The sequence below is a fragment of the Parambassis ranga genome, chromosome 20, assembly GCF_900634625.1.
Source record: "Parambassis ranga chromosome 20, fParRan2.1, whole genome shotgun sequence".
Classification (NCBI taxonomy): domain Eukaryota; kingdom Metazoa; phylum Chordata; class Actinopteri; family Ambassidae; genus Parambassis; species Parambassis ranga.
In genome coordinates, this window is record NC_041040.1 from 11,940,524 (window position 1) to 11,956,104 (window position 15,581).

The 15,581-nt window shown below is 43.8% G+C and overlaps 2 protein-coding genes across 2 annotated transcripts; one reads left to right on the plus strand and one right to left on the minus strand.

Moving 5' to 3' along the window:
* Positions 1-79: 79 nt before the first annotated feature.
* On the plus strand, positions 80-9,208 carry ccdc191 (coiled-coil domain containing 191). Its single transcript, XM_028433450.1, has 17 exons — positions 80-212; positions 872-910; positions 997-1,132; positions 1,252-1,404; positions 1,981-2,159; positions 2,330-2,553; positions 2,959-3,094; positions 3,181-3,371; positions 3,584-3,830; positions 4,402-4,808; positions 5,800-5,891; positions 6,137-6,219; positions 6,304-6,405; positions 6,537-6,680; positions 7,341-7,493; positions 7,740-7,894; positions 9,030-9,208. The coding sequence occupies exons 1-17, from the start codon at positions 150-152 to the stop codon at positions 9,169-9,171; spliced, it is 2,646 nt and encodes an 881-aa protein (XP_028289251.1). The 5' UTR covers positions 80-149; the 3' UTR covers positions 9,172-9,208.
* zdhhc23b (zDHHC palmitoyltransferase 23b) lies at positions 9,154-15,151 on the minus strand. The gene is made up of 5 exons (XM_028433449.1): positions 14,791-15,151; positions 12,547-12,701; positions 11,604-12,293; positions 11,078-11,245; positions 9,154-10,268 (listed from the first exon to the last, which is right to left on the minus strand). The coding sequence occupies exons 2-5, from the start codon at positions 12,681-12,683 to the stop codon at positions 10,001-10,003; spliced, it is 1,263 nt and encodes a 420-aa protein (XP_028289250.1). The 5' UTR covers positions 12,684-12,701; positions 14,791-15,151; the 3' UTR covers positions 9,154-10,000.
* Between the last annotated feature and the right edge of the window lie 430 nt (positions 15,152-15,581).

The window sequence follows — 15,581 nt, forward strand, 5'->3', positions numbered from 1 at the left end:
GCGATACAAATATACGGCAGTTTGTGTACAGCTCTGAGTTTTGCGAGTGCTCCTTACATTGACTTCTGAACAGTTTTTGCCAATGGAAGACGGCAGGATGCTAAATTGATGGTTGTGGTTGTATTATAGTTGTAGTATATCACGCAGTGATGACATTCCAGGGTCACAGTCCTCACCTGTTTCGTTTAAGAGGGCACGAGCCAGCAGACAAGGTAAGTTTGGATTAAACCCAAAAGGATCACTGCATGTGTAATGACTGGTTCAGACTACACTACTGGGAGAAAGGAACGAACTGTGGCTACTAGTTCCAGACTATAAATCCTAGGATCACACCAAAACTCTAATCTAGATATGAAATATAAAACATGTTTTCAGGCTATTTTCACCTTTCAGGCCTTTTCCTGCACTATCAAATCCTCCATTCAGGTCAAGCACGGTTGTAAAGGGGTCCTATTGCATGTATGAATGAGGAAGAACATCCAGCTTATTTACTACAGCACGGACTTGTGGCTCCTGGTTTGAAATGTCAAACAGGTGGCCCTTCTCATATATTCACCTGCTCGCAGCTGTACCTGCTTGGAGTCTGAGACAGAGATAGCAGCCGAATCGCTACTAGTAATGCAATGACTTTTAGACATCTGGGAAATGATTTTGACGTAATCTGCTGATTTAAGGCAGGCTAAGCTTTTCAGTGGAATAATCCTCAGATGTCAGGCTCTTGGCTCAGACTCCCATTTGCACACAGCAGCACAAGGTGTCTTTGAGCCTGTCCAGGCATTTTGATGCAGGCAGAGTTCACCAACATTTTTTTTGTGGAAGATTTGCTCCCTTTTACAAACAGCATGAGCTTACACTTGAAATGATTTTCCAGATACATGTGAAGAATGGTGATATTGAGCAGTGGAGAAAGGTGAGAAGAGCTGGTGCTGCATATTCTGTACATTTTGTAGGGCGAACAAAATGAGTGAAGAGCTGCATGTTTGTGTGTTTCCTCAGCGAGTGGAGATGGCCTCTGAGTTTGCTGTGTCAGAAGTCTTCCCCCAAAAGAAACTTCATTCAGGAACCAGAAGCTTGGCTGTACCATTACAGAGCTCTGAACAGTTAAGAGATCACGATGATGCCTACAGCGAAGGTAGGTCAGCCAATAAACAAATAATAGACTATAGAAATTCCACTTATATAATCATTTTAGCCTGTACAGCAGGAGGATGGATCATGATCTATGGGTTGTGTTTTTCTTTCTTTTTGCAGCTCAGGCTCTTTTAAGTGGCTGGTTGAATAGTAAGTTGAGGCTGGAGCTGGAGATGGAGGATGAGGACGTGCTAATGTGCTCCCCTGAGAGGACAAGCCCAGCTGTGCAGCGTACTGTTCAGCCTGCTGCTCTGACCTACAACAACTTTGATGGTACAAAAACCAGCCTGAGGATTATGACTTTAATCCATCGAGACCTGTTGAAATTAGACTTCATCATCATTAACTAAAGTTAATGTATAAAGGGACTGTTTGGCCTTAGTGGAAGACATTTGACTCTTTGACTCAATAGGGAAAGCACTTGTGTCCTAATTATGGCTGCACCAAGCACCAACCTCCAAGGCAAAAATTGCAGTTTCTTAAATGGCTACTTGGGGAAGAGGCAAGTCAATCAGAAGGTCATGGTAGGAGGGGTTTCAGCCATGGTTATAGGCACTTAATGGTCATGGCTCACTCACCGGGACCTCTAATGGAACTGAGCTTTCATTAGTACACTTGTGCTTTTCCCTACTGCCAAAATGTCAGCCTTAAATGTGCTACATTTATTCTCATTTCCATGGTGAATGAAGTGAAACCAACAGCTTCTAAGACTGATGAAAATCAGTCTACATTTTTTATTAGTTATTGCAAAAGAATCAGCAATAATTTAAAGTATAAATGAGTTTGAGTTACTGGGACGAGACCTTAAAAACACCCCAGTTGTAGTATAATAGCTTTCTTACACCTTAGATTTGTATAACTGCCTGGCGGAGGAAGAAGAGGGGTCTGCTGTTAACAGCTTTCTGCAAAGCCTAATGGAGCAAGAAGTGCTGGACTCTGGAATGATGGAGGATCTGGCACTTGATGCTCGACAAATGAAGAAGAAGTTCAGAGACCCGACGGTCACCATGGAGGCACGACACCAACAGGTATGTGACCAAAGTAAGTGCCAAATTGCAAATTGCCAAATGCAAAAAAAATGTGAATGCTATGGGTTGGAGAAACTGTCAGTGTGTGTGGAGCTGAGCGAATCAACTGGAATGATGGGCATCCAAGTTGTGTTCTCAATTACTCTAATTGCCGCTGATTTCTACTGAAGGTGCGAGAGAACAGGGCTCGGCGGGAAGCTGAGAGGCAGAGACAGCAGAGAATGAGGGAGGCTCAGCAGGGCGCCAGAGAGGAGGCGAAGAGGAGGGAGCGAGAGGAGGAGATGAGGAAGAGGCAGGAGGAATGCAGGCAGGAGGAGATGGTGCAGCAGGAGATGGTGAGACTGCGACGCCAGATGGAGGAGAGGAGAGACCTGGAACGGCTGGTTCGTCAGAGGTACAGTCTCCCACAGCAACCCCTGGCCTGTGTGCTGCACGGCCTACAGTAATCCCCTTATCTAAATTACTCTCAGTCTACTATCTGATCTCAGTCTTTCTGATCTGGCTTGCTCCACCTTCCTTTAGTAGATTGCATGGATTCATGGTAACCTATTGGCAAGTAAGCCTGTGATGAGCCATATCTCTGTGACCCAAACACTGTTGGTGAAGAGTCCCTGTGGAGGCTGCTGTTGTATAATACACTACTCACAAAGGCCTTTCTTTGCCTCTGAGAATGTGTCATAAGACAACTTACAAACTAGACTAAAATTGTTTACATTGGGAAGTGTTTGTTTAGTTTTTACTGTAAACTTTTGTATTTTCTCTTGTTGAACTGGAATCTGAATGTTTATTGCAGAGAAAGAGAAAAAGCAGAAGTCCAGAGGGCAGCCAGGAGCTTCCATGCAGCTCCAACGCTTCACATGAAGCAGCAGCAGGAGACTGAGCGGCTGTATCAGGAACAGAAAATTCAAACAAAGATTCACATGAACAACCTCATGGTCAGTACTGAATGTGAAAGTATATGAATATGTGTCTGTGTACGCTCTATAACTTGTTGCCCTATACATCGCTGTACTTCCCCCAGTGTCTGCAGAGGCATTTCTCTGGATGGTATTCAGTGGTGCTGGACCGAAGGCTTCACATGGGGAAAGCCATGGCCCTGTGTGACTGGAAGAGGCAGCTGAGAGCATGGCGAGCTTGGCGAACAGTTGTGTGGGCAGAACAAAAGCAACGAGAGGTGGCAAGAACAGAGGAGGCACTGCGAACTGAAAACAGGCAAGAACCAAAAAGAGTACATGTGAAAAGAATCCAATTAAGCTGTCACAGAATCCTTTGACATAACTGACACAATGTAAAACACTAGCCGTGTTCAAAGTTAGGCTGTTCATTGTCACTGTTTCTCTAGGGCATTTATTAATTGAGAAGGGTACCCTGACAGAGCAGTAATTGAGGGCTAAAAATATGATCACATCTGTTACCCCCTCCAGACAAAGCCAGCTGGCTGTGGAAAGTGACCGAAGGCGGTTGCTACGGCGATGTCTAAATGAGTGGCAGCTATGGTGTCGGAATGAGAGGGAGAAACGGGAGCTTTTGGCCCAGCAGCAGGAAACCAGACGTAAGATGGCTGCCTTAATCAGTGTTGTATCAACAGGCAAACCCAAGGCCACAACCGCATCTCATCAGCTAATAATGGCCTCACCAGAGGCGCCAACCCAACCGGAGACCACAAAGAAGGTGCACTCACAAATCCTCTGCCTCCATGCACTTTCTTCAATAATGCTTCCCACTGAAACAAAATTCAAAATTCTGAATATATCAGCCCTGCCCTTGACAGGTAATGACCTGATTAGTGCAGCAGTAAATAAGCTTAGGAAGAAAACAGAATAAATAGTCATACTAACTCTCCTTACATGGGATAACCTGAACCTTTCTCAGCATGATGGCCAAGAAGAACAAGTTTTCCCGCTGAAATATTCACAACTCTGAGAAGAGAAATTGGGAAAATGAGCAGCAGGGCACAGAGCAGATGGAAGGAATAAGACATGTAGGATTATGGAACAGGGCTCTCGGGAGTGAACAAACAGTGCAGGCGATGAAGTTGGAGTTGCAGAAGTTCAGGATGGAGGGGTCAAAAAAAAGAGTTCAATCTGCAAACAATGAGACCTTTGCTGCTCAAGTATCAGAATTCCAGGAGTAGGACATATTGGCCCTGAGAGAAACAGCATCTGTGTCACTCCCTTCAGCTCTCTGGTTTGATTCTCCCATGTATAATCTGATTTTCTCTGTTCTACTTTATTCTCTGCAGGAAGGTCACCACAGGTCAGGTTTAGCCCCTGAAACATCTGCAGTCCAGCAGGATGAGACCCCCGTGGCTGCAGCGACTCAGCCAGCTCAGCCATGGCAGGTGACCCGACGCCCTGCTGCCCTTACCGCTGCCGAGCGCTGTGAGGCACGGCAGAGAAGAGAGGGCATCTGTTCAAAGAGGGCAATTTTACCGGGCAGCAGGTTTGAAAACCGACACACTGTCCAGCAGCAGATCATCACACAGCAGAGGAAGCTGCTGAAGGAGCAGCAAGAGCAAATTGCCCAGATGAAGCAAGAGCAGGTTATGATTGGCCTGGAGCTGGAAATGGAGAAAAATGCACAACTAACCAAGCTATCAGTTCTAAGAGGCTCCAGACCAAAGAGCCAGAACTGTGATGGGGTGCAGAGGTAAGCAAACTACAACCTCACATAACAGGAGTGTGCACCATATTTAAAGCAGCACATATTTTAATGGACTGATGAATTTTCAACAACAAAACAACACAGAGGAGACACACTGATTGTTGGAAGTGCAGTTGTTTTCTCATTCTTGGCTGACGTAGGATTTCAGCAGCTCATCAGTCCTGTGATGTAGTTTTTGTATATAGAGGCAAATGGTTTGAGTAGCTCACAGATTTGGATTGCAGGCTCTTTCACTATGGAGTCATGCTGTCGTAATATCTGCAGAATGTGTTTTTGTCCTGATGAAATAAGAACTAAAAAGTTTCTATAAAAACCAGAGTCAAGTTAGTCAACTTAAAAATGTCCATAAATGCAACTAAAATGAGTCAGATGTGGTATCAACAACGATGGAGGTGTTGAGGATTATTCAGTCCTCTGTGTGTGCACCTCTATTGTTAAAACTGCTCAGACTCCACATGCCCTATATGTGTTGTTAGCTCTGAAACCCTCCCAAGATGATGAATAACCACTTAGGCCCGCTCACTTCTCTCTACAATGGAGACTAACGATAGAACAAGTTGGTAGGTTTTGTCTGTGGACACTAAGTGGACTGAGCTAAAAAGTTATTATCTGTTTCAAGCTTTCCATTATAAGTACATATCCCACTAAAACAAGACAAAGATTTTAAAACTAAAGAGGGAAACAGAGGAGCAGGATGTTGTGTTCTTCATTGTTGATAAAATGTTATATTTATGAGGCTTCAGATGAAAAATGTTTTTCAAGGAGTCTATATAACCTTGAAAACCTAATAGTTTTCAGTAAAAAAAAAAAGTTCTGCACTTCATTGTAATTCATTTGCAGCCAGTCTGCTGCGTGGTGGTTTAGTCTGCCCTGACCTGTCTGAATAAAAACTACCAAGGAAGGGATCAGCATCACGATGTGCAGACAGAGTTATGACGTACCTCTGTTTACATGCTCCTGGCCGTGATTGTTACAGGGCACAGAGAGTTATTGGAGAAGCTGACAGTCCGAGTGCACCTTCAAGGAAAGATGTCACACGGCAGGCGCGCCCCCATCCAATCATCACGGGTCAGTCTACAAGCTCAACAATAGGGAACATACATGCATTCATACATAAACATATTCATGTGGTGATAGACTGCCGCTGGTGTTTTAAATAAGTCACACGTTGTCAGAGATAACCTCTGTGGACATGATTAGCCACAGAAGCACTTGTTTTAAATTCATGCTACATGTTCAGAATATGAAGTGTCACGCTTGGATTTACTTCAGAGACCGCTGTCAGATAACCCTCTGCTCCCCTCTCCCTAAAGCCATGGAGGCCCGTGCTCATCAGCGCGCAGAGCGGAGGAAGGAGATTGAGAAACTGAAGAGGGAGAAAGAAGAGGAAAAACTGGTGAGACTGAGAAGGCGTTTTTTTCTACAGTAACCAGATGTTGGGACACATTTAATGTAAAAAAAAAAACAAAAAAACTTTCAGGCTGAGATGAAAGCTGCTGAGGAGAACAGGCAGAGGGAGGAAGAGGAGGAGAAACGTAAAGCAGCTGAAAAGCGGCGGGAGGAGAAAAGGCTGGAAAGAGAGGTGAGACATATTTCATATTTAATGGACATTGACGTAGAAGCTGAACAACATGAGTCAGAATCTGAGGAGTGGTCCTCTCCTGTGACGCATTGCACAATATTACAACAGTGTCACTTTCTGTGTCTGCGCAGAGGGAGGAGGAAAAACAGAGGCAACTGGAAAGACAGCAGGAGCTCCTGAAAGTGGCCCGTCAACACTACCACAAAACCTTGTTGCTACGGCGAGGACTGGTGCCATGGAAACACCTCATTCAGATCAGAAACACCAGCATGGAGGTACATCACCTGTCCTGTTGATTCTGACCATAAGAGTCCCCTAAAAAGACCTCAGGTCCAGGTACACACAGCATGAGTCTGAATAGGCCACTCTTGACTGTAGACAATGTTAAATACCTGCCAGCTTTGCTAGTTTGAACGTGGTCATGCAAAGACAACTCTATTAAAGCTTTTTATAATTCAAACTATGTGAATATTATACTTCCCAGTCATTCAGTTAAAAAGTACCACTGACCACATGCTGTGTATCAACAATCATCCCACTCCTAACACCTCTAACAGACCAATAATTGTGAGCAAAGAGCTATTATACAATACACACATGTACCAACCACCTAACACCACATTCACACTGTTGACGGTGCACAAATAAAGCCCACGAACACACACTCGAACAAGGCAGAGGGAAAATATCCAAACAATAGAACATGGTACAACTTTCTATCCTCAATCCCTTGACAGTGCAATGTTGTCTTCAAAATGTTCTGAATTGAGAAAATCACACCAAGACGTATAATCTCTTTGTTAGATGTGAGACGCAGTCGAAGACAGGTGCCTAATTATTTCATACACTCCCATTGTTTCTACCTGGCACATGTGAGTGTGTTTGGAAGCATTCATCTGAGCACATTTTCTTTTTTCCTTTTTCAATCCTGCCAGCTGGCCGAGAGTCATCACAATCTCTTCCTCCTGCGGCGGTGCACACGAGGCTGGCAACAATCCGCAAGAGAGTCCCTGTCTGAGAAAGAAGCTCTTGCTGACCAACTGCAGCAGCACTTTTTGCTTCAGAGGAGCTTACGCTGCTGGAAAAGAGTGTGTATACACCCGCACTTACACGCACAGTTACTCCATCAAGGCAGTCTTAAAGCAGCACCTTGTCTCAATCTCCTCTTCTACCTCTGCTCAATTAAGTTTGAAGGTGCCCAGGCTTTAAACAGAAAAAGTTTGACCAGTTCTAGGTCTTGTTACTATAAGGCAAAGGCAGCTTTAACATGGGCTACAGGTGAATCATTTTAATTTTACACAGTCAGTTGACACACTAAATGTTGTTGGTTTCAGCTTAAAGATCTGCGGTTCATCCAGGAGGAGCGAGCTGAGCGTTTTTATCGCACACACACCCTGAGGAGGTTCCTGCTTGCACTGCTGGATCATGTGACCCAGGAGAGGCTAGTGGACTGGGACCGCCAGGAGCTGGCTCAGGAGCACAGTAACAGGTCTGCTACCCCTTGACTTTGCCATATGTTCACTGTGTGGGGGCTTCAGTAAAAGAACCAGGCGCTGAAGAACACGGGCGGGGTGTTCAATTAAATTTAACAGCTTGTAAATACTTTAATTACGAAACATGCAAAATCAGAGCAGCTTCTGTAGGAAAACGAGACATGAGAGTTTTAAGATTTTACATATGGATTAATACGCTTGCACCAGTTTTATTCTTACATTTACCAAAATGAAACTTTCAGTGAATCAGTGACTAACTTATTTATTTATTGCACTTTCCACCACAGTTGCCGTTACAGTACTTTGAAAATTGTGCTGTACCTCATATCTGCTGTTAGCTGCAAATGTCTCTTTATATTGTGATTAATGGAGTCAGATGTGTTTTCTTGCTCATAGCATAGTGTTTCCAGCCTGACCACCTCTCTGCAATAATAGCCTCTTTAGGTACCTCACAATCAATACGTTTCGTCAGTAATTGTGATATATGGGTCACACATACGCCCATGCCAGAGGCTCGGTGAATGCTAAAGCCAGCACTCTTAACATGCTGGCTGTAATTTTAAGCACACTCACAATGATGTAAAGCTGTTATGTTTGTTATGGCAGTGACACTCACTACAAATGTCAGCCTCATGGCTTAAGGAAAGTCAAAAAGTCAAAAAAAGACACCAGTGCACAGAAGTTCAGGCCACTTTATCCAGTAGTTATTGGGCTAACCCCACACAGGCTCAAAAAGAGCAAACAGGGCTAAGTTGAACTGAAATTGGTTTGCAATATTTATTTTCTGCAAATTATTCATTTGAAACTAACAATTACCCTTTGCCTTGGATTAATAAAGCCAATACTGTGCAGCCTCCTATTTCCCAGTGTGGACATAATTAATGATTTCTGTAGCACTGGTCTGTTTTAATGATTTCACCGTCAACACTACCAAATAGGAATGTTTATAATCTTCACCCTGTCGGCCAGGTGAAGTCAGCTAAATGACCACAGGCTGCAGGTGATTTCCCACCAGCTGCCCAGCTGCCACTGTCAACAAGCCCCGAGTAACATTATTAGGTGTCGTCAACCGTTAATCCAGTTTGTCACTTGCTCTGTTCCCGTCTGTCCCTCCATCTGCCTGCATTTCAGACGGATGCTGCAGCGATGTTTCCTGGCCTGGAGGCAGCTTCCATGTCTGCTGCGTAAGGAAAGAGAGAGGGACAAGAGGCGGGAGATGCTGAGCCGGAGAGTGACCAAAGTTCTGCCTGATTTCTGCTCCAATCCACTGTAACAGCCAGTGGGAGGAACCCCCGAGTGAATACAGACGACACACAAACAGATCAGCATCAGAAACAGAAGATGAATACACCTGTGTATTTTACTTTACTTTAATAAAAATAAATAAAAGTTAATTCAAACACACATAAGTGGACTCACAGTTATTAGGACCCAAAAGAAAGCTTTGAAACCCAAGCAAGATGGAGGAAACAGGATGTACTAACTGCTTTTTTATATAGCCAGGGTGTTTATATGGTAGTTTAAATAACTATGAAATTAATTGCTGCAGAATTCAAGATGTTTTTTTTAGCTGTGATAAATATTCACAATAAAGTTCTCAATGCCAAGTGCATTCAAGTGCAGTCAGAGTTTTGTAAAGGATGAAGGAGGTATAGTGAGAAAAGTCCCTCTTTGACCAGGATGCATCCAGACGTTTTGTATTTGTCTGTCCAGTTGAAGTTGTGCTCAGACAAAACATCCATCAAAGATCAGCTGACAGACTGCTGATTGCTGACAAAGATCAGCAGATCACTGTTGTTTGGAGTTCAATTCTTCTTCCACCAAGGCACAAGAATGCAGAGGGAACAAAAGGTCTAAGGAAGACATCCAGTGTGAAGGAAATGAGAGTGGATACAGCTGCATAGATACGATGCCATTTGTCAGTCACATTTATGGCAGGGAATGTTATTGTGTAGAGGTTTTTTTTATTGCTTAGTGCAGTTTTAAAATGAAGCATTGCTAAGGACAGTCCTGACAAGGTTTAGAAGAACAATGCTGCCATCCAGTGGGCAGGAAGAGAACAGCAGCCATTACCACAGTCATTTCTGGCAGGGTTGGGACTCTTACACCAGGTCTGCAGGAGATGGGGGGTTCAGTTTGTCTCCCATGGTCATGAACTCAGACCAGTTTCCATAGAAACCTCGAGAGTAGATGCCTGTGTCCACAACAAGTCCACAATAGGCACTGCGAGCGGTTTTCTCTCGCAGGGCGATGCGTGCCTCGCGCTCAGTCACATTGTAGCTGACATTGATGACCTGCACTACCAGCAGGTGGAGAAGTCCACCGGTTACAATACTGCTGTACCACACGCAGGTGAAACAAAGCGCAGTGCTGGAACGCAGATGAAGAGAAAAGCTGGTAAATACACACACACGCAAAAAAAAACTTTTTTACATGATCACACAAGTCATACTCATGGCCTATTTTTAACTGCTATGCCTACACTAGTGACAGCACAGACCATTTTAACTGCTTCACATCCACTGCCATCCCTCTGAGCAGTCGTTTTCTAGTGGCTTGATAGGCAACACTCCAAAGTTCTTTTGAAACCGATTGAACAACAAAACAAAAGAGGCCTTCACAGGAAAACTTAATTGCACAGTTGAGGAAAAACAGATGTCAAAACACTCCACATCATCTCATTTATTTTTAGCTTCTTTGAGCTATTTAAAGAAGATGATTTTCCCCCAGATTGCTGCTAAAGGATTATCTGCTGTGTGCCATTTCCACAGACTCCATTTGTACTGTAGGTATTTATCTTAGACATATAATGTAAAGTACTGAGCAGATGTTGCTGCACAGCAGGGCTTGGTAAACATCATTCATTCGTCATTTTATTGTGTCATAGCAAACCATTGTTAATGCCAATATTCATGTTTATTTAAGAGGAAGGTTTGAGGGTTTTAAAAATTTGTGTTACTTTTTCCTTAGATCAAAAATCTAACCACATGGTAAATGAACCAGTAACTAGTTAGCTTAGCCTAGCTTAGAAATGTGAAAGAATTGGGTAACAGGTAGAGTTGGAAATTAGAAGACTCATTGTTTTTAACTTAGCCTAATGACTAACAAGGAGAACTGATGTGGTAGAAGTACTGTGTAGAAATTATGCATGTGGGTGAGTGTGTGTGTGTCTTCCTTACCTGTACTGGTTGTAGACTCCCGGGCAGTAGAGTAAGGCGATGAGGAGGTGTTGCTGTGGACAAACGCTCTGCAAGACCAGGATGATGCCGTACAGGGACGTCAGCAGGAAGAGGACGAGTGTGAGCAGGAAGCTGCGGTGATTGGCCTGCCCCACACAGCTGTTTATCCTACCGAGGCACAGACAGGACATATAGACACACAAGTACAAACAACATTGTACTGAGACCCCAGGGGTACACTACATACACACACATGCAGGAGCACACATATCAGTGTGAGTGAATGGCAGCAGGAAATGGTGAACGGCAATTATATGAGTTTGACTTGACACAACTCAAAATACGATAGAGATATGAGACAAAAACATTCAGTATGATCTTACAGTCTGATAAGAAAGAGGGCAACTTAACTGTATGAAAATTAAGTTTGTGTAGAATAGACAAACAAGAGCAATTCAGTGCTTATGAGACAAGAAGAAGAAACAGTGATGACAGCCAGAGTAAGAAGCATTTTAATGAAACCCACCAGACACAGTGGTGGTCGAGACGCAGCACGCAGACACCACAGATCCGACAATGTCCCGCCCTCGGAGGACGCACCACTTTGCACACCGAACACCAGTTCTTCTTGTTGAATTCCTTCAGCTCCAACCGAGTTTGTCCTGATGTCCCCGTCCGGTTGGCTACTGTCACCTTCACATCCTGCCTCCCCCCATTGAGGGAAGGGTCTCTGTCTGCCAGGGGGCTGTAATACATCACTGTGCTGTGGACGGCGTCTTGTTTTGGCCAAACAATGCCAGGTTCTCTCTTGGTGTGAACAAGAGCTAGCATGGTGAGGATGACGCCTAAGCTTACCATCCCAAGCTGAAGCATGCCAACGTCCCCACGGGGAAGCACCACTGTGATGAACAAAACGTACATGTATGACAAGGAGAAGAGGGCCAAGCTGAGGAAGAAGAGTGTGCGTCCCTTCTTGCGGTGGGTGACGTAGTAGTACCACAGCACTAAGCCAGGTAGAGCTGTTAGGACCACAATGCCAATAAGAAAGTGGAGGGCAGCAAGGTGCAGCAGGGCAGGAAGGAGAATGAGGGGGGGCACAATGGAGAGATCCAGTTTTCGAGCTCCACCCCACAGCCAGGGAATACGAATCCGGTCTGAGACCACTTCAGCCACGCTTGAGAGGGATTCAGGTTTCTGAGGCTCCCTCTTAAGAAATCTAATAACAAAGAAAAGGCCAGAATGTCTCAAAAACAAAAGCATATCTGTAGTCTGTAACATCCTCCTAGACTGCTGACTCTATGAGCAAGGCTAAAATGTAAGGATTTAATGGGGTTTTTAACAGTTTTGTATCAGTTCAATGTAAACATTTTTGAAAGTTTAAACTGCTATTAAATCATTTTTTAAAAATAAGATCAAGATTTTAAGTGACAGTGTAGATATTCATGAGCAGCATGAATAATATCTCTTACCTGTCACAGGCATCGTCCAGGTCCTCACAGTCACAGCAGCAGGCTGCGACATGGCTGCGCTCCCCGTGTATGTTCACATACTCACAACAACACAAGGTCTCCTCCTCCTCCAGCACCTTGTTGGGTTGCTTCCTCATGACAGATGGCTAGTCGGCCTATCAGATGTTGAAAAAAAGTTCATTAGCACAATCATACACTTAATTTGAGTGAATCTTTCTGTTGTAGATGACAGTTCAATGAAGAGGACATTGGCAGATGAGAAACAGGAAGTGAAATCAAGTAAAATATCTCTGAAAGCTCACTTTAGTGAAATGACCTCTACATACAGCAGCTTACTGGCCATTTGCATCTGTTTCAGATGATGGAGCAGCTCCAAACAGATTTACAGCACACCACACTGCAAAGCAGACCATGCTCATTTGACCCCACCCAGTCTACCCCCTGTCCTCACATCTGTCACACATCTGTCATGATTTACAGCAACAGAGCTGTCCCGCTACTTCTGCTTGCTGCCGTATGTATACAAGAAATTGGGCAAAGGCAGTGTAAGCATTTATAACAACCACAGATCTCCACTGTCCTCTCAATCACATTGACACTTCCACTGTGCCAGTGGATAGCAAAGTGGGATTAATCCTGCGGCTGAGATAAACTACCGGTACTCTTTGGGGGGTTTGGCTCTGTTGAGGGAGGTCTACAGAAACCTCTGATTAGCAAAAAATCAATGTAGGACATACGTGTTACTGATTGGCCACTGATCAAACATCTGGGTCAGAAAAGGTCACTACCATAGAAAATAGTTAATCAGCCTCAGTTGTGTGAGGGCCTAAAAAGAAGACAGATTGGGTTACATGTTCTGGGTAATAGTAGTGTAGGAACACCACACCGCACATCTGCTCTCTGACAAAAAAAAAACAAAAAAAAACACTAATACTGCTGCAGGGATTCAGAGCATGACTGTGCTGCTCAGCAGTTTTATGTCTGTGCTATGTACTAATTTTGACTTGCAGGACATTTAAAAGCTGTGCGGGCTGTAGTTCCTACAGTGACATTGTAGACTCAACTAATTAGTTAATGAATCAAAGAACTGAAAGAGAAATAATTACTCAACAATGTGACTAACGAATGGATTTGCCACTATATTGTTATAGTCAGTAATGAAAATCAGATATTAGAGAACTAGCAGCTGACTATGTCACCTCACATTGCCCATGTCAGGGCCTGAAAGGTTTGCTCGAACACATCACAAACACTGACGGCAAATGCCACCAAGATGGCTATGATGTGACTTATGAGATGACAAAGAAAACATGAGAAAACCCGTCTGCATGTGTCCTCTTGACATTGGCTCAGTTAAGCTAAACATTTGATCAGACCCTCTTTATGATTCTAAAGAGAGGGACCAGAAACTTCACAAACATACATGGAACTGAAGTGCCTGTGTAAAAGGTAACTGAGATGAAAAGTAGATCAATGAACTAACCTCCCTGTTCTAAAAAGCTAGATACACTCTGAAGAAAAGTCTTCAGAGTTTATCTAGCTGTGTTTCACTGAGTGTGTACTGAGTGTTTTTAATCATAATTGCTACTTAATATTTTGGTACAAATAGCAACTGTTGTTTACACTGTTTATGTTCTCGGCTATTCACGTAACTTCCTGGAATCTTGTTGCTGTCTTGTCTTGTTGCTAGGTAACGAACAAGACCAGATTTCTTTAGGCTAGGCTAGGCTAACAGGTAAAATGATGTAAAACCTATTTTTAAAAAACTGCTCCAAAACTGTTGTTGGATTGAGCTTAAGTGTTGTGCTCATTTTATTTGGTGTACAGTATTTAGAGTAAAACTACAGACCTGTACGCTGTTAAAAAAGTTACAGAACACTATATGAAAGGCCTCAGGTTGTTATTTTCACTTTAGAATGATTCTAGAATAGAATTATCTAGAAAAATAAATGTCATTACTATTGATATAATGTGTATTTCCACAGCTGAATCAGCAACTTTCCAGAGTAGGCTAATATCCCACGTTGTTTCCGGGTACTTCGTGTAAACAAATAAAAGTGAACTCCGTGCTTCCCGTAGTTTTATGTACATGTAGTTCTGCACTGCAGACGATTAATTCATGACCACAGGTGACAGATTTTCACTTCACACCTGGCAGCAAAGCCGCCGTCTGACCGGAACTGCACACTCCACCGAACAACATTCATAAAACCAAAGACAGACAACAAAGCCGCTATAACATACCTGTTCACACCGGGCTCCTACAAGCCGATCCTTTCCCGTTAACGCTAAAAACATATCGGCTGACACGAGTTCCCCCGCCGGGGCTCCTCAGCGGAAATCTCCCTGGCAGCAGCAGCTGTCGTATCCGGTGTTTCTCGCCGCTACATGACGCTGGCTGCGCCGCGGAAGTCACCAGCTGCTGTCCGGGTTTGATGACTGCTGGGTTCCGGGTTTAGCTGGGCTGGGGACGCTTCAGCTGGAAGGTGTGTTTTGGGAGGGGGTCCTGCAGCTCTGCTGCCAAAAACTGAGCGGCCAGTTTGCCTCCTGACATCAAATGAGGTAGACCTCCCACGCCCAGGACCCACACAGACTCCCACACCTACAGAACCGCGCTGGACAGTCCACGGGACACACAGACACGCTTTCATCTGAGGAAATCATATGATTACTTAGCACATGTGCCATTTTAGATAAATTATATATTAAAGACTGCAAGCGGGAAGACTATTAAAACTATTAGTCTGAGATCAAATTATGCATGTGAACATGTATTATTGCATAACTCTGTATTTAATTATGTCTATGGATCAAGGTGCACTTGGGTTTAATTACTTTATAAACACAGTAAGGACCTGTAGTCTTTAAGGGCCACAAGATAAATGTCTTCAATGGAAATCAATGAAAATCTAAGAAGCTCCAGGTTAACGGTGGCTTTTTGTATTTCAGTACATCCATCAGATAAATGTCTTCTAAGAATTCAGAAGTTTAGCGTGCAAAAACTAAAAAAAAGCTTTTATAGACTGACCTTGAAA